Genomic DNA, 23,621 nt, shown 5'->3' on the forward strand with positions numbered 1-23,621 from the left:
GGGATGGCACTAAATGTCGTGCCCAGGGGCAAGCAGTAAATGAAGTGCCCGCGATCATACCACGCAGGGAATCTCTCTCATCTGAGTCCTCATTATGCATCTCCTATGTCGAAAGGCTCCAGGGCAATGTCAGCAAACTCATCACACCTCACTGTCACTCGCTGGTGTGGGAAGGGAAGAGGTTGCAGTGGCTCTATACTCTACCTGACAAAAGTGTCAAAGTCAGTTGTGCTGCTGTATACTTCCTGTACAGTTATGCGGCAAAATAAACTATCCAGAAGTTTGGTTTACTTCTGTCAAATATTTAGAAAGACTAGATACAGATATGAATAGTGATACATATACACTGTTTTTCAAGATGGAAATGGTTTTATTTGTCAATGGTTTTGAAACATAAAATAACACTATATGCTCCACTGAGTCTGGGAAAATTATAAAGCTTTTGTGTTCACGCAGTGCTCTTGGGTAAGCAAGTCATATGCTGTTAGTACTAGTCACTAGCAACTAAGCGACTTGACAGTCTGTCACTTGCTGTGAAGACAGGAAGTCCAGCGAAGTTCAGTGCATTGTATTTAGAACTTATGAGAAGTTATCCTTTCGGCACCATATGTTCTTGTTGATACATTTTGGGACATTCACAGTGAGAGCGCATTTTTATAGTGACCTAGCAGAAATTATTCTTGTTGATTAGACCTACATTATTACACAATGAATTTAAGCAGACATGTGCCATTTAACTTCCCACTGCAGACTGCAAATTTACATTTAGACCTTTTGGCAACCATATGTCGATTATTCTTTATCTAAAATTCTTAACAACCAGTATGAAAATCTTTATTGCTCTTACAGTGAAAAGAACTTCAAGGTGTCAGTGCGACGGATCGATTCGATAAAGCCTTGTGTCGACACACGTTTTGAGCACTCACATTTGTTTACTCATGCACTTCTAGTCAGTTCAGAACACGTTTGGCCTACTGATCTCTTGAACGGCCGTAAATTTTCAGACATTTCCCGTTAATACGCTGGTCCTTACTTCTTGCGGAATGTGACGCCGAGATGAATACCAACTGAGGGCGCTCTCCGTGTGGGTATAAGAACTACCGATTTGTCACTGCGAGTGGAGAACCAAAGGAGGAGGACGTTTCCTCAGACCCTGAAGAACAGTGATTGGTTCTTGGTCTCCCATATAATAACCAAGCGATTTGGGCAGCGTGTCTTTAAACGACGTCGATGTACTCAAGAGGCATGGAGCACTAACATAGAAAGTGAACATCACTCATCTGGAGCTTGTGTTGTCGAGATGTTTTGCTGCTCTCGGACTTAAATCCAACGTAGTAACTGTCAGAAATCTCAGTTAAAATCAATGAAGGATACAAGTTCTAACCAAAAGCCCTATTCGAAGTCCGTAATGGATCCAAACCAGAGTGTGAAGTGCAAAATAGTGGTCGTTGGGGACAGCCAGTGTGGGAAAACTGCCTTACTTCATGTTTTTGCAAAAGACTGTTTTCCGGAGGTAAGGCTCTTGGTGCCTTGCTTGCCTTGGATTAGACGTGGTCCAATTTGTATGTAAAAGTATAATCTTGTTATACAAGGAGTTTTGTGTTATTTAACTGTCATGGTGTTATCTGATGAAATGTTTTGTCCAATCTAAAATCTAAACGGCTTCCATAACAGTTCGAGCGAAGCAATTGCTATGTTACGGTAGCTATATAAATTGTGGCCAGCGACGTTCACGCATATGTTGTCGCTGCTCGCCGGATAATGTGTCTGAGTCATTCAGTGGGTATTGATAGGTGTTGTTGGTGACTGTTTACGTTTTTTTCTGCATATAGAGCTACGTCCCAACGGTGTTTGAGAACTACACGGCCAGTTTTGAAATTGACTCTCAAAGGATTGAACTAAGTCTGTGGGATACTTCAGGTAAGAATTTGTCATCTCTTCCGTAGAAAGGAATGGTTTTTGCGCATGGAGAAAACCACAGTAACCATTACCTTGAATGTGTGGCATAATTCTGGATTTATCAAGATATAATTTCAGCAAGTGTGTGTGAAAGAGAGTTAAGGTACGTAGGTGTAATTCTCGGTGTAGCGCTCTTGTTTTACATGTGTGAGGTACTTGGTGCCTCTTGTTTTTTATGCCCTTAAAATTAGTGCTACGCAGGTGATACTCTTAGTGTTTTATGGCAGACTGTATGCCAGATAGGGATTAGATGTTTTCGTGTTGCAAAATATAAAATTGTTTTGGCCGATATTCCACATTTGGTCATTTTGAGCAGTTTAAGGAAAGAACAAGTTAACGAGATGAATTTACATGAATATAAACTGTAACACCTTCACTGAATACATGGCCAACATCAGTGCGTTGTCTTGCTGGGCGAGAAGTCTAAATTTAATGGGTCATCCGATACATTGACCAAGCCCAAGACAACGTTCTTATTTAGGTACAGCACGGCATGACGCTGTGTCTTTGGAATGTCAGAGATGGTCTGTTTTACTCTGACGATAGAGTTAAATCTTTGTGCACAGAGTTTCCACGCCCCCTCTTCGCACGTGAGAGGCAATGCTCATAAATTAACAGCTTTGCAGACTTTGGGGTGGACCTGTGAAGATGAACTTGACATAGTATGGGCATTTTTAACGTGCATGCTTTCAGATTGTCGTTTTAATACATCACCTTTTCCAGAGACGCGAATACACAGAGCAAGCTTCGGTTTTTAAATCTATGTAGAGTACAAACCCAAACATTAATGTCTACAGAATTCTGATAACAGTTACTGTTGTGTGTTTATGAGGACAGCCAGACAAATAGTTGTTCCATGCTCTAAATTGCCTTAAAAGCAAGATAGCATTAACCCTGAATGGGGCTGCAACTGGTTTATATGTCTGTAGTGACCAAAAATAAAGTATGATGACATAGCTAATGAAACTGGCTTAGTGGGGATCCTCCCAACATTTCAGGGTTCAGTGTCTGTTGGTGATTACTCTCTGTATCTGTGTTCTGTTACTGGGTTGGCTCCAACAGCTGTCTGCTAACCTGCCAGTGTGTCTGCAGCATTCATCTGGTGCAGTGGAGGAGGGAGAGGGTGCTGGGGGCTAGAATCAACATTTGGGGTCATTTGTGTGTGACCTCAAGCTGATTGCAGTGTCTCTAGAGGCCCATGTCAACTGCAACACAGGCTTTTATCAGATTTGCACATATAGGCAAAAACTTTAGTTTAGCACACAATCTTTGTTGTGTTTTTAGATAAGAGTAAATAAATGCTCCTTGGGATGCCACACATCTACCATAAGTTAACAAGGAAAACTATTTCAGTCTGGGTGGTTTTTCTAAGGAGACTGTGATGGTGCAAACAGTGCAAAGACCAACACCTCTTGCCATTACTCTTGTTTATCTTGTTTGGCAGACCCCTAGAGAAACTGTGAGTCTTAGAGCAAAAGTCGCTGAAGGACAACTCATTCACTGCTCAGTGCTTTTTAGATCCAAAAGAATGATTAGGTGATTTCCTGTGACAAGCTAAAGGTGCCAAGCCAACTATGTTGCCTTTTGGTTTAACTTAATGATTTTTGCCATGACGGTGTCCTCACCCCCTACCCATCCATGTGCTGTTTATTCCCCTACCCTAAACATGTTTTAACAGTTTGGCTTTGCTGCTCTCTGCCTTTGAAGGGAGGCTTGTGTTTCTAAATTCAGCTCTATGGAATTGCGTGTTTCAGATACCCCACACTAAAACCTTTCTCACTTTCAGAAGTATTTTTGAGCTGAGGTCCTGCTTACACTCCACATGACAATCTATATAGGACCACTGGTTGGAGCTCTTAGCAAGGAGCTGTGCTAAATTCTCTTCTATAATTGTTGTTACTCGGCTGTTCTGGAGAAGCTTAAGAAATAACCCTTGAGGTTCTCCGTTGACTTCTTCATGGTATAGACAGAGTGTGGATGTAATGAATACTGTCATCAGTCAGGAGCAAAGCTCTACATGATATTGTATTCTCATGTTGAACATATAAGTAGCATGCTTATTATAATTATATGGTATGCTAAGGATATGCAAGGTGGTTTACTGGACATTAGGTCATCCATGATCTGCTCTCCCAAAGAAAATGACACAAATTGTTATCTGTTTCGAAGAGTTGAACTTTTAGTAAAGTAGGTTTGCACAAACTTTAACATGTGACAATTTTTAGTGTGCTTCATGTTTCAGAGCAGTTTGGAGAGAGTTTCTGGACATATACTTGAGGAAAACATGTGAAAATAGCACATTAACCCTTAACCCAGTTTGTCGAAAGCTCAACTGGAGAGCACTATCTTTTCTCAGTAAATTCATGGCTCACACAGGGAATCCCGCAATGAAATATGACCCCATATCATTGGTCACAGAAGTCATAGCCCTGTCAGCAGAGGTCTGTGGAGATTCCTGCCCTGAAGAGGATAAAGAACACCTTCAATCATGTCAAGTCATTTATGGGCTTCTGAGTAACTGCTTACTGGGTTCCTCATTTCAAAGGGCTCTTAGATCTTTGTCGTGTGGGGATGTTCTCAGTGCGAATACAGTCACACTGAGGGTGAATATGCCAAGGCTTGACTACAGAAGCTCATCAGACTGGAATGAATCATTGTCTTGTCTACCATAGGTAGTAGGCTCAGACTGTCTCAGGCATTTGTTCAGGCTTTGCCATTTGACTCCGATTTTACAGGCTTTGGTTGTCATCTGTTTCAACGCTCGCTGCTTCCTTACGAAGTCATTTGTGACACACATTTTTTCACCCTTAATTTGAATCGGTGCCTGCACAAATCAGTGGGGGACCTGAGCCATTTTCACTGTCTTTGTCTCAGACTGCTAAAGACAGTAATTTGTCTAGGAACACAGTGTTACAGGAGACAGGTGGGTGCTTGTCTGATCCAGGGGTCTTGGGGGCTGGGGGTCTCAAGGTGACTGAAATAGGCTAATGAACAAACAGTAAGTCAACATTCCCTGTCTGGCTTTGTTTGTGGTCCCTCAAGGATCAATATGTGTGATGTAACATGAGTTGAGTGGCAACTACAGAAGTCAGACTAAATTCTTCAATTTATGTCCTGCTAAAGCAAGAAAAATTATGTTAATGTGTATCTAACAGATGATGTGCTGTAAACTGACATTTTAAAATGGAACTGAACTTAAAATCAGCGTAACCGTAGAGCTGATCCCAACTGACAGTGTTACCATGCACAGTAAGAAGAAGACATAAGATATTTGGGCTAATGTCCAAAGAAACAGACCTAATTCTAGACAGCAGTGAATGCCTCAGGGTATTTACTGTTAGAATGGAAGTCTTGTGTGTTTCATTATGGAAACATGCATCTAGCAGTAAGGCTTTGGTTGAGGCTGTTTGAGGTTATGGAAAGTAGTGAGGGAGGGGAGGGGATGTTTTGGGATACTTTGTATCTTGCATAAACAGGCCATCTTTCCACAAGTGTCTATAGACATATTGGCTTGTGCCAGTGGGGTTTTCAGGTAGTCCAATTTTGAAATATGATGGTAGATATAGACTTTTCAATAAGCTCATCTTAACGCACGTTAATCATCTCTCCATTGTGATCCCTTTCATTTTGTTGTTTTCAGTGGTGGACAGTGATCTTTAAAAAGCCACCAGTTATACTTAGAAACTCTTGCATGTTTGAAGCTCTTAATGGTTTTGGATTTGGATTTTTTTTTAATAACCAAAAAAGGTTAATTTCATTGGTTGTTTTATAATACTATTCCTCAAATTGTATAGATATTGTCCACTGTACACCTCAAACTGAAAAGCCGTAATATGTATACTTGACTCCTGACGGCAAGAATTAAGTGCTCAGTCCCTGCCCCCCGCTCACTGGGAGAGTTTGTTTGTGTAATGTGTGAGGGTTGGGGGGTAGTCGACTCTTTTCTTCTCTTGTTTAGAGTTTACAAAAGAGCTCCCATACGTTATTCAATCTGGAAAAACAAAATTCCCGGGATTCCTGGCACTGAGACAGCATTCCATATGAGGGAGCAGGGATTTTCTTCTGTCAGTCAAAGGGATCCTGATTCTGGCCTCAAATTTGACACGCCGACCGCAAACCCCCCACAGGCGCCTCACCAGTTTCCTTTTCCTACACTTGAACATTTGCAAATGATTGACATTATTGAACTGTGACCATTCCATCTGTCCTGCCGTCTGGATTTATGAGTTGGAGGAGCATGTTCCCATTTCATAATGCTGTGTACAAACACATGAAGGCAGCAGGGTGTGAAAACTTAACTTAATTTTAGATCAATATGCTACCAGTGCATAAATGGAACTATAGCGTCTGACTTTTCTGTCTAAATTTTGGTGGTTGCCCATTGACTTATGAATCTTGGACTTTGAGTGTTTCTGTAATGCTTTGGAAAACTAATAAACTAAATGTAGACAAATCAGTGAATTGACAGTTTTCAGCCTGTGTGAGGAACCTCAATACTGAGAGGCTGAAAAATAGAGCAGGGAACATAGACACGGCATTTCATCCCAACTGTGTCTTAACCTCACAAGCTGCTGTAATTTCTTGAAGAAAATTCAGAATTACTTAAGTAAACCGAATTCTTCATGTGGTCCCAGTATCCTCTTTGTGGGAGAGATTAAGGGTGTGTATAATGTGCAGGGGAAAAAGCCTGAATGTCTGAATCTGATTTTCTGGTTATTATTTTATGAAACTCTGTGTGCTGGCAAAGTTCTTGAGCGAAGTTTTATGTTTGTGCAGCAGTTATGTCCTGTTCATGTTCTCAAGTCATAAACTCGTCCTGTCCACATTAAAGAAAGCTGACTGGTTTTCTTATAAATACTATGAAAAAATACAGTAACAACTGTTTTATCTTGTTTTTATTTACATAAATGCTGGAATAATATGGGGTGAGAAGACTCATTGTTGTCTTTATGCCATGTTTTTCAGGGTCACCCTACTATGATAATGTGCGTCCCCTCTCCTATCCAGACTCAGATGCAGTCCTCATCTGTTTTGACATCAGCAGACCAGAGACCCTGGACAGTGTTTTAAAAAAGGTGATAAATTTACAAAAGTTCTTCTTTGTAAGACAAATTAAATATTAATTCCCTTTTTTACAAGATACAGAAGCATTGGGACAGCTGTGCCTTTGTTTAAAGTGTACTGGGAAAATAAAAGGCTCTGGATGTTGCCTTTATCACTGTTTTCACCTGCTGTAGAAAAGCTTGTTTTGTGTTAGTTGGTCAAGTGGAATTTGGAGGTGAAAAGAGACAAAAAATCTGGGAAAAGGGTTGTTCCAGTTGGAGGTTTGTTCGAGGTCAATGTGTGCGATAATTTCTTGATGCTCATAGGAGGGAATAAAGATGAGGGACTCTATAAGGCCTTATTTATGCTTGATCTCATTAGTGGTGCCAGGTGACCCTTTGCCCTGTGATGTCATGTAAACTTAATATTGTGCCAACAGAGTGGAGACATGGAGGAAAAGAGAGGAATCAATGTATGCAAATACACACACACACACACACACACACACACAGCCTGGCACTCAGGAATGAGAATAATCAGCTGTCTTAACAGGGAATTCTACCCCCTGTTACAAACTTAGAAAGCTTCTCTGAGTGAGGGTTGAGTGGAAAAACAAATTGTATAGTATTGCACAACGGAGAGGAAAAAGAGAGGGCTAGTTCAACCTTAAATAAATCACTCTACTGTATAGTTATATGTTAAAATTGAGCTTTAGCTGTCAAAAGAGTTACTAAAAAGACTCACTGGATGTATAAAGAGCTTTATGTGTATTTGTTTTTGTTTATGTTCACATGCCAGTTCAAGGTATACCACTATATGAATCATTTGTGGTCATCACTTGTCCGCAATTAAATGTCAAATCCTTGTGTTTGGCCTCTATCTGTGTTTTTTGAATACTGATGATAAATTGATCTGCAGTGGAAGGGGGAGATCCAGGAGTTCTGTCCCAACACCAAGATGCTGCTGGTGGGATGTAAATCAGATCTTCGCACAGACCTCACCACACTGGTGGAGCTCTCAAATCACAGACAGACTCCAGTGTCATATGATCAGGTTGGTACTTTGGTTACTAAACAGAATGTCATTAAAATAATTCATTCTTTGAACTGAGATACTCTGAACATACTATTCACAGATTGAATTCATTGTCCAATCGTATCTATGAACTCTGTGATTAAATAAGTCAAACATACAGCCCTGATTTGGCTAGAATACTGTCAAGTCAATGTGTTTTATGCACTTTGTCTACAGGGTTCAAACATGGCCAAACAGATCTCTGCTCCCTACATTGAGTGTTCAGCCCAACAGTCTGAGAACAGTGTGAGGGACATTTTCCACGTGGCTACTCTGGCCTGTGTCACCAAAAACCACAAACATGTCAAACGCCACAAGTCCTCCAGAGCCACCAAAAGGATCTCGCATATGCCTGGTAGGCCCGAGCTGGCCGCTGTGACGTCAGACCTGCGCAAAGACAAGGCCAAGAGCTGCACAATCATGTGAAAGGATGTAGTATGTGCGTTAAGTGGTTTTATGAACACTGAGAGATGGTTACAGTGTTGAGACATGGTGCGAGTAGCCACATGTCTTGCCCTTCAAATGCTCCAGTGCAAAATGGTGAAACAAAAAAAGGGAAGTCATCTTTGCACTTTATATCCTCTTGCTTCTTCACAGGCCTGGAATTACCCTGTCTGCATTGTCTTCATATTAAAAATTAAGCTGACGTACACAGTGCCATTGGAAGAAATGCACCAGATGCTGGAGGGCATGCCAAAAGAGACTAGAAGCCCTGTCTAACATGACTTGAGCACCAATGGTCATCTTGACATGTCGGCTTTAAAAATCGCAAGAGGTATAGGACAGCATGGAGATTTTAGTCAGTTGTTGCACATCCTCTTGGCTTATGTAAATAACATTACCCTTCGAACTGAAGGTGGTGGACCCCAAGAGGGAGAGAGATTAGATTTCTACTCCTCAAAAGAAAATGTGAAAATTGTTTTTGAAGGAAAATGCAGATGAAATGTCACTGAGTCTGAAATTGGAGAAAAAAAAAAAAACAACTAAATTCTGAAATGGGATGTCTCACATTCCCTGGCACTTAGCTAAAGAAGTTAAATGACGCAGGAAACACTGTGGTACGTATTTCCTTTCTTGGTTTCAGTACTGATTTTTATAGGTCTCCTTTTTCGCTTTTAGTGCAATGGCGTCAGTGACTTCCCCAGATGGAAATGGGATGTTTGTTTTTACGTAAGCTCCCTTGTTGCCAAGGAACTGGAATGATGTCAGAAGCTTTCTACATGGATGGTTTCATATCATTCTACTGCCATGCTAATCTCCAATTGTTCTTGGTTCACATGTTTTTCTTCTTTTAAAAACCAAAGAAAACCTTAACAACAGTGTTTTCCAGGGCTTTGTTTAGTTTAGGTTATCAGTATGTTTAATTGTACTTGTCATAAGTGTAGTTTGAAGAAGTTCTGGCCCAGTTTTAGGATCTTTCCTCAGATCAAGTCAGTGGAATCTAATCAGAATCCTCAACAGTGCCTCAGTAAATCTGTCAGCGTGCCCGTGCTTATCTTGGAATGAAAGCTAAGCAATGCCAGACCATGTACAGTAGGAGATCCTAATACCTCTAAGCCATCACTCAGTGTTTAGAACCAACTGCCTGCAAGAGTATATCCTCAGCTATGCAACGTACTGACTATGGTTTGTTTCAGTTACAGGACATGTGAATTACCTGGGAAAAATAAGTATCCGGTTTTGTATGCTAGTTGAAGGACATGTATTGCTGATTGTCTCTTTAGTTTTGTGGCTGTTTAAACCCATTACAACATTATTTCTGTAGGACTTTATCATTTTAGATCCACTGAGCATTCTGAAAGTACATTACTCATCTCTGATCCTAGTGATAGTTTTACCTCCTCCATTCAAAATGCTGATGTTAATCATTTCCTAGGATTGTGCGGTGAGTGATGGGAATCACTGTTTGTCTGTTCCGCTTGCCTCTGGGTCAGTGTTGTGATTCATGCTACATTAAAAACTGCATATTCATGATGCTTATGTTTCCTTTCAAGTCAGAATCTTATGATTCCCTGTGGAAAAAAACTGGAACTTTCTTTTAACCTTGTCAGAATGGTGCCTCACAATCCTTCAAGACAGTTGGATCAGCTTGTGGGTGTCATGCCTAGTTTTAAACTCTTAAATGGAAAGTTCTAAAACATGTTAGGTGTAGAGCATCAATCTTTTGAATGTTTGAATCCATTTGTACGTATGTGTGGCAGATGTTTCCACAGTATTTATTGAAGTTATCTATTTTTCTCCTGAAAATAAAGTGCAGTGTACAGTAGACATAAGTTTGTTTGTTTTTTTTATTTCGAGTCAAGTGTGGTTCATTTTTGTTGTTGTCGTTGATAAAAATGGGCTTGTTTCCCTTTAGGAGTCTAATCTAATGCCTCTGATAATGACATGCCTCTGTGTGAGCATGAATTCATGCATGAGATACTTAATGCTCGTTTATCAGCAACACACATTCTGCATTTTGATGTAATATGCTTCACACAGTATGATGTCCTGGCAGCCATTTTAAACATAAATGAATACTTGTAAAGCTAATATCACAATTATGATGATCTACCCTAGATCCCTAATATATAATCTTATTTGTTTATGGAGAACACCATGTACAGACTATTCAGCTAAGGTACCCATTTAGTGTACTGATTATTTATGTTTGCATCATGCAGGAAAATGAAGGACTCTCACACAAGACACAGAGTTTTGCAAGTCCTTCATTTGACATCTGTAGGTGGCACGGTGGCAAACTGACGGTCTGCATCACTTTGTTTATGAATGGTTCAGGATCAGTATAAGATGGTCCTAGTTGAAGTGGTCAGTCATGCAGTTACAAAAATAGCAAGGTTCTTTTGATCTAGAGGTACGAACAGCTTCTTTCAGCCTGTCTTATAGTGCCATTAACAGGTACACTAGGCATCTGATGATCAATTTGGACTGTCAAGCACATTTTGAAGAAATGTGCTATCTAATCTGAGTGAACCTAATTATCCCAAACATGTATAATTTTCTCTAAGTGATGGTAATCCTTTATGTATTTTCTGTAGCTTCAACTTGCTGATTATGTCCTGCTGTTCATCAGAAGTTAATGCATCATTCCATTTGATTCCCTTATCCTGTTCACCTGTTTTGAGTATTTTAAAGTTAGCCCTTAATGGGATCAATGTATTTCAAATGGCTCTCAGCACTTCAATCTATCCCTCTGCAGTGGGAATAAAATGAATGTAATATTTTAAGAGAGTTAAATGCCTAATCAATATCGAATGGATAAATCATACCCCCACAACCAATGAATAACTTTTCAGCATGTCTAGTGTTCATTCCTTAAATAAATCAAGAGTAATAGTGAAGTGCTCTGATCTGTTTCAGAGGGCTCCACTAAGGAAGAATGTTAGGAACAAGTGTACTTATACTGGAGAGAGCACCTTTGTTCAAGGACGTTTTGAAGAACAGCTGGATTTTGTTAAAGAGTAATGTTGATCAAAGATTCTCACCAGGAAGGTGAGTACCTCTGCATGCCATAGAAAATGAAACATCTCACTGTGTTACCTCTCACATTCCAAACAAACACTTGCTCACTCAACATGGATATCTGTTTAGTTGATTTTAAATTACATGTAGGATCAGATACTGTATATAAACAATGAAAAACAGTACATTGCATCAATCATGGAAGTACACATCCATTAAATAGTCAGTTGCAAAGCACAGTGGTGCAAAAAAAAGGTGTCCTGAAGATTATGGCTGATGAATCCAGGATGTCTTTATTAGACAATGTGGGTTGGCAGTCAACTGAACTGTGAACAGTCACTGGGCGTTGCTCCGCACATCTTTGAAATGGAAAAATGTGTGCCCTGCTGAACTTGTGTTTGAAGAATGTGTGTTGCTATACGGGTCTTAATGATGGATTATGCTCAGAGCAAACAGAACGGTTTTATATTGTCTTCTTTCCGCCTCATAGAAATCTGTTCATGTCTCCTCCTCTTTTTTTTCCCCCCGTATCTCTCTGAAAATAGAGGGTTGTAGGCACTGAACACAGGGAGCTTTATGGGGCTTGGTTTTTGCACATAGAGCGCTGTTATTATGCCCATTCAATATGTAGAGAAAATGAGTGATTTTTTTTTTTTTTCTTGAAGGGGGAGGGGGGGAGGGTGTATTTCCACCCCAAGCCTTTCAGAAACTGGCTAGTTAGATTGATATTTTTAAGGTCTACGCACAATAGTAAAAAAAAAAAAAATCTTCCAATCAGTTTTACAGTTGTTCCAGAATAAGCATCTGCTTTTGATTTGAATAGCGACTGGACATTGATGGACTCAAAATAGTAACCATCCTAAAGTCTTACTGGGTTTCTTATCAGCCTCTAAAAATCACCTGCAATGCCTCCCTGCTTTCAACTCAGCTCCAGCCCTCAAAGTCATCTGTAAATGAATGCAGGACATGGGACATGACTTCCTATACGTTTGATCTATTATCTGCAATTCCCAATCCCCTTCTCTTCCATATGCAAAGGCCTTTTAATGTCTCTTCACAGTTCCCACTCCCGCTGTGGGAAGTAGGATGCTGTGAGGAGACAAATTGAACATGAGTTTATCTCACTACATGAGGCACTGGCTTTTTTAATAGATGAAGAAAATCATCTTCCTCTCCCATCCAAGCGCACACTGTGCCAGATTAATAACAAAGTGTAGCCACTGGGATCCTTCCTGCGAGGGATGAAATATCTATTCATCTTTGGTGGGAATGGTTTGAGCTATGCCAGTACTTTTCTCCGTAAGCTAATGCCTCTACTGAAAACTGATCTCTACTTAAAAGCACAAAATCTTATTTTCAAAATATGTCAAAACAATTTTAAGCACACATTTTTTTTTAGCAAACTTGTTTATAGCTATACTGGCTTGTTACCCTTACATAGAATTCTTTTTCAAGTGTAATTATCCCATATAGTAAATACACCACTCTACAGGAACTCTGTATAATCGTGCCTTTCTTTCTATAGTGGATTCTCTCAGCACAATTCAGTTGCTTAGCAGCATGCAGTTAAACTTTGTGTTCTTAAATTATTTAAACCAGATTAAACCAGTATTTTTAGAGAACAAATCTGATTTAAAGTGTTACTGCTGCAGTTGCACCATTTTTTTTTTTTCACCCTTTAAACATTTTTGCTCTCACTCTCAAGCTGTGTGTAGATCTCAAGGGATGCTGGGCTGTGTGTCTAAACTGATCTGAAGACTCTGATCTGAAGAATCGATTATGCAGAAAGCCACCAGCTGGTGCAGTCTGCTACAGTCTGTGTGGGTGCAGTGACACACCTATATGTGTAGCGTTTATGTGTAAATATGTGTATTTTCTTCTCTCATTAAACCAGATGTTTTATAAAACAAATCAGAAACACAAACTACAAGCATAAACACAAACTATATCCTCTATACTACATCTTCCACTGAAGGTGGATTCTCTCTCTCTCTCCATATGTGTGTGTGTGTATTTTTTATATATATATATATATATATATATATATATATATATATTTGGGGGGGGGGGGGGGTAAATTCATTTTTGTAATCAAAATTGTTTGGTTAACAAACATATACAACGAACAGTACATTTGCAGCATTTTTGTGTTTTCATAACACTACAGCTCACTACAGAGATCTGTTTTTTATCAACAGGAAACTAGCTCAAAGACAATCTGCATTTCATAGACATTGAATGCATTCAGTGAATTGTGCCAGAACATCACACAATTGCATTGCTTTGGAACACAGTTTCTGTCCTTTAAACTCAATGAACTTTGGGACATGTGAATCAGCAATTCTCTGTAGAGTCCGAGGGCAAACACTTGTCAGTCACTGAAATGAGGCTGAATGTAAATTAATCACTGTACGAGAGCAAGACACCATGACTTCAGAGCTAGAAACAATGGGTGGACCTCCACTGTCCTCCACTGGAGACACATATGGATCATATTTCTTGTTTTCAATCTACAGAATCATTTCAATTTGCTTCTAACATGTTCTTGAAGCACTTTGTGCTCTTACTACTTGGCTGGAGGAATTGCATACCTCATTCTTGTCCTATTGAGTCAATGTGTATCTTGAAGCTGTGCCAAGTTCTGATCAGAGACTGTGGCCCACCCTTGGCCCCAGTAAAGGTGGTTAAGAACATTAGATTTCCTGTATGTACTGTGACTGCCAAGTTTCCAAGAAGAAATTTGGGATAGAAAATACCCACCTATTTTCAACAGTAAAAGAGATGGGAGAAATTCCAAAAATTTGAAATATCAGATAAGAAGAGGAATATTCTTGGAGGTGCATTAATCTGCTGAAAATGACTTCCAGATTTGTCGCTTTGGCCAAAGCCTTTCCAAGACTTCTTGTAGTTAATGATCAAGTTTTTGAACATGTGGAAATTGGCCAGATGTGGCAACTCTGAATCTATCTCTGCTCTGAAACGTTTGTTGTAACTTAAAGTAGAATGCTGGACCTTACTGTGATGTTTTTATACCAGTTTTATAAAGAGCTTTTCTTAATTTCACTCGAACTGAGCATGGATGTGAAACGTGCAGCTACCTCTATGATGGTCAGATTGTAAGAGTATAGAGACTGCAGAGGATTTCCTCTCCATTAGTGTCAGCCAGGTCATGCTATTATGAACTGATGTTGATTTTCAGTGGAGAAGTTGACAAAGTGTGGCAGATTGGTCTAAATGAATGCCTCTGACCTTCATGGATGCCCTACCACACTGCAGGAGATGGTGCCATTAAGAGCAGACATCACTCTGGGGGTCACTGGTTTCTCCCCTTCCACAGAACTCCAGAGCATCCCAGAGGACAATTAAGCTAACAGAGTGTCAATCAGGACTGCTGGCCTTCACATCATATCAACTATTATGGGGGAGCATTCAATTTGACCAGAAGCTCATGAAAAGATCTTGTTGTGATGGCATTTAAATTTAACCATTGGCTTATTACCAAAATGGTTGTACAATCTGCCACACACACTGTGATAAGCATTTTGGTGAAGTTTCCAGTCAGGGTTATTTCTAAGATTTTTAAAATAATGTGTAACGTTTTTTAAGCCCATTTTGGATCCAACAATTCGTTTAAGAGTTTGACCATTACAGATTTATAGCCTTTTTTGGGCAGATTCCTCCTGGAGAATCGAGAGAAACTTTTCATGATTCACAATCCTTAAGTGTTCATTCAAGACCTTTTTTAAAATTGAGTTTAAGTTCAATTTATTCACTCTATCATTTTTATTTTGAGCTTGCAATTAAACACACACACATACACATGCGCGAGTGAACACACACACATGCGCACTCACAGGGCCAGCTTGCATGATGCTTGGGCCCGGGACTAAATTATTTCAACAGGCCCCTGCCCCCACCCCAGTGAATGAAGATCACTCTCTCTCTCCTGGGCTCCCCAGGCTGGACCCAGGACACCTTCCCTGGTTGTCTCCCCCAGATGTCGGGCCTGCACACACACCATGTTTACTCCTTATTTTGGCTCAAGGAAAAAACAGGAATCTTATGGGAACATATTATATTTGCATCCTGAGAGATATTTCTTAATTTCTAAAAGTGAAAGTGCTTCATTATCATTCTCTGAATCCTAAAATGTAAATGCGCAATTTTTTGTTGTTTTTTGTATTAGATAGAGGAGAAACCACAATATAACTATGAAGATTATTTGTCATGTGAAATTTCTAACTTAAAAACAGTGAATAGTACAGTGAATTGGACCTGCCAAACTGGGAATCAATGAATAATTTTAATAAACCTGAAGAACATGATCACAGGCTCACTAAATGCACACTTTTTACTTTTTATTTGAAGAATGAAGATATCACATGGTTTAGTAGCCCAGAGGAGGTCAGGTGGTGGAAGTGGAGACAAATTAGGATGGGATAGGATAAAATATATGCATAGGATGTGGTATGTTTGTATACATTCCAAGTGGAATCTCTCATGTGGGTTGGATGGGCCATGTTTGGACTTCTCAGGTGACTTTGATTCTGAGGATCATGGTATTTCCTTTATTTAATGAATGACTCATCAATCATCAGAGTATGAATGAATAAGAATGAGACCATTCAATCATTTAACCCTCATTCACAGGTGTTTGTGTGTGTGAGAGAGATTCAGGTTACAGTAAGATTCAGTAAGGATGACATTTCAGTACAAAACTTCATCTTCAAGTATTCACTCACACAGCAAAATATGAATGTTTAAAATGGAATTTATTTTTTAGTTATAGCACAGGAATGGGAGCCTCTCTTGATTTTTCAAAAACATTTGCACAGGGGATCAGTATTCATTGCATGAATCATTTAACAAACTCATCTGCTTGACCTTCTTAGACCCCTCTTATGACTCACCATCCCCCATTAATAGTTTTGATTAGGTATATTAATTATGTAATTATCCACGTTGAACTTAATGGTGTTGACTTGAATGGCCCGAATGGCAATCATTTTTGTGTCGTTAAATTGCCTAAATTTTAATGGTGTAAAAAAACCTGGACACAGATTATTGTGTCAGTTTCCTGTTGTACCATTTGGTTACTGTGTAATTTGTGGTGTTATTTGCTGTTGCTCTCAAGGTAACGTGGCCTGGCAGCATTTTAGCAAACAAGGCCGTTGACCATAGGTCATGGAGAATAATGTAATGATCCAAATGAGATTTCGCAAAGTTTAGAGGATTTGGTCTTATTATTTACTTGAAATGTAATTCCCGTTCTTCATTTTCTGCTTAAATATTTAACTGAACATTTACCTTTGCCTCTGGTTCTGTATCCTGGAAATCATTGGACCTGTCAGTAGCTAGGAACTCGCGTCAGTTGTTTATATACTTTGGCTGAGCAGAGATAACAGCAGAAATGAGATGAATAACCTTGTTTTGTCTGCTTTGTATGGATGTTTGTGGAAACACCCAGAGCTGAACTCCATATGCCCTCAGCATACCTCCGCCCTAGCCAGGTCAAGCAAGGTCATGTTCATCTCCTACACTGTGGAGCTGTGGGTTCACAGTGTGTTTGTCCTGGGACCTCCAGAGCACCTGCTTTATCCCATGAGTGGACGCTGTGGCCTTTATTTCCTACCATGGCCCATTGGATGCATAAGCTTTGGAAGGTTACACGCCTGCAGCTTTTTCAGACAGCAGATTTTTAACTCTTGTAAATGTAGTCAGTGTGTTGAAAAAACAGCGTTCATTGTGGCCATTGTTGAAACTAAGGTTGCAGTCTGTTATGCATGCACTTTGGTCTCCAAAATGTCCCACTCTAAAGTACTTCTTTTTCTCCCCCAGAATGAAGATATCATATTCTAATCAGAATAAAAGAGCAAGTTTTACATTTGAAAATGAATTAATTGTTTGTAAGGGAAACTTCCAAAAATACTATTTTTGGATACATTCGTAATATAATTTCATGTCAAGATTTACCAGGACATAGTAATCATCACAGTCACTGAAGTGCTTCACTGCTTTACTGAGTAATCAGTGAATATGCATTAGATAAACAAAAAAATATAAACATATCAATGTGAGTCTCTTTCTGATGACAGTGACTAAAAATGAGATGTGGATTTATTAGATGTCAACTACTTTTATTGGGATAGATTGCAAGTTGCGCACCATTGTAAGCAACTCTTTGTCTTTAAAATGTGTTCTGCATAGAGGAAATGTTCAGTGTGTAAAGAGGAGTTGGTATTCAGGAAATGTGCCATGTTTTAATAGAAGGGTGCTAGAGGAATCTATCACAGTAAAGTCAGTCAAATGGAACATCAAAGGCAAAGCGGAGCATGCAAATTCTTCAAGCCATTGTTCAGCTTAGCCACAATTGAGTCTGAGGGTTGAATCCAGGGAGAAGGACTGGAATTAAGCTTTGAATAACATTACAGTGTTTGGTATGCAAACATCAAGGAATATTTGATGGAAGCAGTTGTGTCAGACATGAATGGAGATGTCTTTCAGTACAGTGCATGGAAATTAAACATGCTTTGTGGTGAACATTGGAAAAAAAGGATACACTGTAAAAAAGGAGTTCATTCTCTCTTTTGCATCGGACTTAACCTTTTGTTGATTTCAAAAATGTTGTCATTCTAGTGTTCAATCATTCTTTGTGCTCCAGGTGTCCATTTAAGGCAAGTACTACAGCCTTCACAAGCTTGCCAAACAAAATAATTTAGACCTTGCCTCACAATGCCACACTTCCAGAAAAGACATGTTTCCTCAGTTGTGTTTTTTTCACTCAGGAATCTTGTCAAGTGACATTTTTAGACAAAAATAGCTATAAAAAACAATAATGTAATACATTGAACTGTGTTGTGACGAAAATGCTCTCCTGTGCCTGTTGTGTGTCATTGCTGCATTGAGGCTCATTGCTGCCTTGCTGTTTCCTGCATCTCCATATGTGCTGTGCTCTGCTCACCCTCAGGTTTGTCCTGCAGGTCTGGCCTCTTTCTGGGGCCATCTGGTTCCCTGCTAGGCCACCATTGGCCTCCCTCCAGTTTACCACTATCCCAAAACCAGACTGAGTTGTTAGCGCCTCTTCTTTCTCCCTTTCATGGAACAGTTTAAGTGTGGTGTTGCACATGAAAAGATGGTGGTGCACATGAAAATAGACCGCAAATCATGTTTAATCAAAGTAAAATGAACATTGGGTATCACAAAAACTGTATGGGATAAAGTGGTGTTGTTCTTCAAGGCAATGCAACTGCAAATGCCAAACAGTTATGCAGCTGTTTAGAATTTCATGCATCCCCAAGATTATTTAGAATGTGTTTGCTTGTTTAGAATGTGTGTGTTTGTTTTCATATAACGCATAAATTGCAGTCATCCACATAAAGTACAATCCAAACCATTCAGAGGTACAATAACTATGACACAGCATGTATTAATATATTAAATGGTATAGTCTACAAAATATTTGTGTAAAAAGAACAGTTTTTACTCACAGTGATTATAGTGAATACCCCAGTGTCACCTCATGGAGACTCTTTCTCTGCAGATGAGAAGTGTTTATCCCTCAAGCCTTCTATTGAAATGGAAATGTATCCATGAAAAATAAACTCTGGGTCACTGTACCCCGCTGTGACAGCTCATGTGGCTCTCCGTAATCCCGCATAATGGACCTGAAACAGAGCAGAACAGTATTCTAGCTATTCTCTGCTACTCCCATTTCTGTGCAGTGTCTATCTGACCCACTCTTTGCACCTATCCTGTCTTTGCATGTAATGGCTCTATTTATTTCCTTGGCTGATTTGCAAGGTAATTGAGCATATATTTTATTTGGCTGAAAAATGCTGCTCATTTGGCTGTCATATGTGTATTAGAATCTATAGAATGGTCTATGTCCAAACATGTGTTTGGATTCTGCTTTAATAGGTAACATAAATAAAAAATAACATAACCCTTCTCTACGACTGGACTGTCCTCACCCAGTGTAGTTTAAATTTATTTTACAAGACCAACAGCCTTCAGATCCCTCCCATCACTCTGAGGAGAGGCAGAGGGAAACATACCATTATAGGGATTAGACCCCTGAGGGCTTGGGATGGAGGGATGGCACGGAAGGGAATGGAGGGGGTAAATGAATAATGCGGGATGATGTTCTGTAGAGTGGGGGTGGGTGGTGCTATGACAGTCAGGTCCTCATATCTCTCTGAAATCTTTTTTTTCTCCCCCTCAGTCTACAACATGGACATGCATAGGGGAGGAGTAATTACGTTGCGCTTCAGCAGTCTGTGTGTTTAATAAAGCAATTACAGCACCACGATGGAGTGTAAATTGACAATTTGTCAGGTGTGATTAATAAAGCCTGTCATGTTACAGACTAGGACCAGACTGCACTGCTGTTTGAGGTCATTATCTGTGACCTTCCTGATATTGAGAAAGACATTCTGCTGTTAACAGAGTTATTTGACGTGTGTGGCATGTTCTTTTTTTTTTTTTTTTAATTTTTCTTTGTCATCCAACAACAAAACAGTTAAATAATGAAACAAAAATGTTAAACGCGTGTCATTTGAATTACTTGAAGACTTCTTGTTGTATCACGCAAGCTTTGTTGTAGTTGCTGTGAAAATTGTCTCTTTATATTCTTCCCACTTGTATATTTCCTGGGTTAACTCTATACCCAAGGGAAGACTTGTGTGTAGACCAGAGGGAATGTGAGGATTGGGATGTTGGATTGTGTCTTGTTCAGTGAGGAGACAAGAATGACAGGCTTTAATAGTGATGAAAGAGAAAAAGATCTCTCCACAACATTACCATTTCATTGTCTGTCAGTTCTTATTCAACAGAAGTGCTAGGCCATGTTGCTTTCTAGGATGTCCCATAGCCTGGGGCAAGATTTACCGAAGCCGCCTCTACTGAGTCCAGAGATCGTAATTAGCATACAAAGACTGATCGCTCATTGTGAGGAATGAATTTGTGGCTGTGTTCATGTATGAGGTTTTATTCATACTCCCGAGAAGTTATGTATGCCTTTTTGCCTACAATAAACCATATATAAAGGAATGATAAGGATTCTGACCTCTAATGATGCTCTGATGACACTTTCTCTGATTTGAAACAAAATGAACCAGCAAAAATTTTGAGATAAGAGAAAACTAAACTGAACACAATCTTAATTGTCAGATTGTCATAAATAAATTAGATTGTTATGAATAATTCAAGTCCAGTGGTAAGATATTTTAATGTACCTTTGCACCTTTACCCCACATTTCCATTAAAGAGCCTTTGAAACACTTTGATTGCTCTAATGCAATGTAGATCAATGCAATATCCTTGATAAAAGACAGCTTGCAGAATACATTTGTTGGTCCTTGAACATATATTTATTAAACAAAAAAAGGCTTGCCTTTGATCAATGCCAAAGCTTAGTGCCAGCTTTGGAGAGGAACGTGAGGGCTGCCTCATTAAGTGTTTATTTACCTTTCTTCCAGGGTGGTTTGGGCCGGAATACAATCAGCATCACTTGAAATGGCTTTCATAGAGTGGCCTTTGCACTTTTATCCTTTTAACCCCATAGCTCTTTTGTGCTGGTTCTGGCAGCAGTATATTTGCTTAGTTTAAGAGCTGACCTGACTACAGAATTTGGCAGTTTGGAGATCAGTACTGAAAGCAATGGTTTCAATTAAAATACTGTGGCCAAAGGGTTTGTTAACCCCAAGCTTCTGCTCATTAATCACTACCATCAGTCTAAGCCAGAGAGCAGTTATGTGAATCTGACTGGTCATGTCATTAGCTTTTCATTTGGTGAAGCCTGTTTAATATTCATTGCAGACTAAAGATGAGTTCTTATATTACGAAACAGTTCAAGCTAGAGATTAATGCGGCGTGTAAACCAGCAAGTAATAGTTGGGTTTCAAGATTTTGATAGCACATAAGAGACTACAGGAAATGACAGACCCTAAATCTTATTGACAGACAACAAGATTGTTAAACTACTGCATTTAAGAGTTGGACTCATGTCCTGGTTAATCTGTTTCTTCCATGGGCATTGTCAAATAGTGTGGTCCAAACTAATAAATTCTCTGTAAACAGGTTTGGTGCAAATGTTGACACTAGAAATATGAACATTCCAGGGGCCTGCTAATCTCTCAACTTTGGTTTGAAAAAGACTTTTATTTTCAAATGCGCATGTACCATAAAAATATGTGAATAAATTTCAGTATCAGTCTTACATTACTTGAATGAAAATGCATATAATAATCAGTGGTTGGGATTAAGATGGTTCAGAATGTTCAAACAGTGTCAGTAGTCGCTGCATTTTTAGTACTGTTCACATATGGGTTTTTTTTTTTGTCATTTTTTTTTTAGATTGAGTTTCATGAACGCGGTTAAGCATCTGGTTGTGTTTTCACTGTGAGACATGTTTACCCATGTTCTCTTGCCACAATGTTGCCAGTGGAAACCACTGAGTCATTTGTGACTATCACAAAACCAAGCAGTTAGGATGACCAAAACCCTCCAGCAGTAACCTCATTCATGCCTGGTAGGCTACCAGAAGCTGTCTGGCCTGGATTGTTTTGACAATCTTACAAAATTCTCCCAAAAATCAAAACATAATATATGAAATCCATACAAATATATACTGTAGCTAATAATAAATGACAAATAGTTTCTTATTTAACACTAAAGCTTTGGTCTTTAGTGGTGAAGTATTAAGAAAGAAATTGAACATGTAATTTCTCTAAAAAATCAGTGAGCAATATGACCCCAAATGAGTATCTTTGTCCAGTGATACCCAGAAATATATATTTTTTTATTCTTGTATCAAGGAAACACCAGGATTAAAGACATTGCCATGACTGAAAGAGAAAAACTTGGGCCATCATTCACATTTACCTGAGAGCTTTTGCTGTAATGCAAAATCCAAAAATTCTCATTGCCAAAAGGGAGCATTTTATCTTTGCCTAAGGCATCAAATATCATCAACGTAGTTCTCAGCTTTTAAGCAGGTGGCATAAGAAAGCTCAACAGGAATTTTTCAAAAGATCCTCTCAACTACAGTCATCACAGCCTGCTCTATAAAAATACACTGCACAGTTGTTAAAAGGACTGTGAAGATCAACAAAAGAAAAAATGGTTTATTTTCACTGTTGAGGGAGATAGTTCTGTCATCTTTAAAAGAAACTACAGTTACACATTTTGAAGCCATTTTCCTTTCTACTTCAAGCCAGAGAATATCAGAGAATTCCTAGTTGCCAATGAACCCTAAACGAACTTGTCCTCTCATGTACAGTTAGTTAATATCATTTCTAATAGATAATACAGACAGCTAGGTTATCCAGTCTGTTTCTGGTATATAATCTCTGGATATGAAGAGTATAGATAAACGGAGAGGTTTTTATGCAGTTATCAATCATATTTGGGTCTAAATTTTGTTAACTAACTGGTGCATTTAGTTAACAAATTCTACATCAGCTTGGCATTTTGTCAAATTATTCCACCATGCAATTAAGATAAAAGCTTTTGGGATTAAATCATGTTCTGAGGAATAGGCAACGTTTCAGATGATTCAGTGAGTTGACATCAAGAGGTCATATTTTATATATTACAGTAATTATTTAATGAGCACTGACCTTGTACATCATCACTGAAATTCCATTTGATTTAGAACATGAAAGAATGCACAAAAAAGGAAGACAGTCAGAAAAAGTTACAAGTCAAAATCAAACAAGAAGTGAAGTATTCTGCTTTAGGTTTTTACAGTTAAAACCAAAAGAAACCCCAGACTGCCATTCATTCCCTACTTCAGAGATAAATCACTGTAGTCTCTGAAGAGTTGCATTTCTCATTTTTGTCCTCACAGCTGGTTTGAGTTGGTAGGCATAGAAATAATAAGGTACTGTAACTTGATACGTAGATAGCGAATGTGAGTTATCCAGTTGTGTAATGATTTCACTGAATCTATATTCAAAGAAAAACTGACCCATGTGTAGTTTCCTTGGTGAAGACAAGACTTCACTTGTACACTCTGTGCACTTACACAGAGCATTTCATTTTATTCTCTTTCAGCTGATCTCATCCATGCACACAGATGGAAA

General features: G+C 39.1%; 1 protein-coding gene across 2 annotated transcripts; it reads left to right on the forward strand.

The window, feature by feature from the left end:
* The first annotated feature begins 255 nt into the window (after window positions 1-255).
* LOC115822435 (rho-related GTP-binding protein RhoE-like) lies at window positions 256-10,342 on the forward strand. Of its 2 annotated transcripts, XM_030786283.1 has the most exons (6): window positions 256-285; window positions 1,424-1,513; window positions 1,833-1,920; window positions 6,925-7,034; window positions 7,921-8,055; window positions 8,254-10,342. In XM_030786283.1, the coding sequence occupies exons 1-6, from the start codon at window positions 256-258 to the stop codon at window positions 8,500-8,502; spliced, it is 702 nt and encodes a 233-aa protein (XP_030642143.1). In that variant the 3' UTR covers window positions 8,503-10,342. The 2 variants fall into 2 exon arrangements, with proteins under 2 accessions (XP_030642143.1, XP_030642142.1); XM_030786282.1 differs by lacking the exon at window positions 256-285 and having other exon boundaries at window positions 1,239-1,513.
* Window positions 10,343-23,621: the final 13,279 nt, after the last annotated feature.

The sequence above is a fragment of the Chanos chanos genome, chromosome 10 (genome assembly GCF_902362185.1).
Source record: "Chanos chanos chromosome 10, fChaCha1.1, whole genome shotgun sequence".
Taxonomy (NCBI): Eukaryota; Metazoa; Chordata; class Actinopteri; order Gonorynchiformes; family Chanidae; genus Chanos; species Chanos chanos.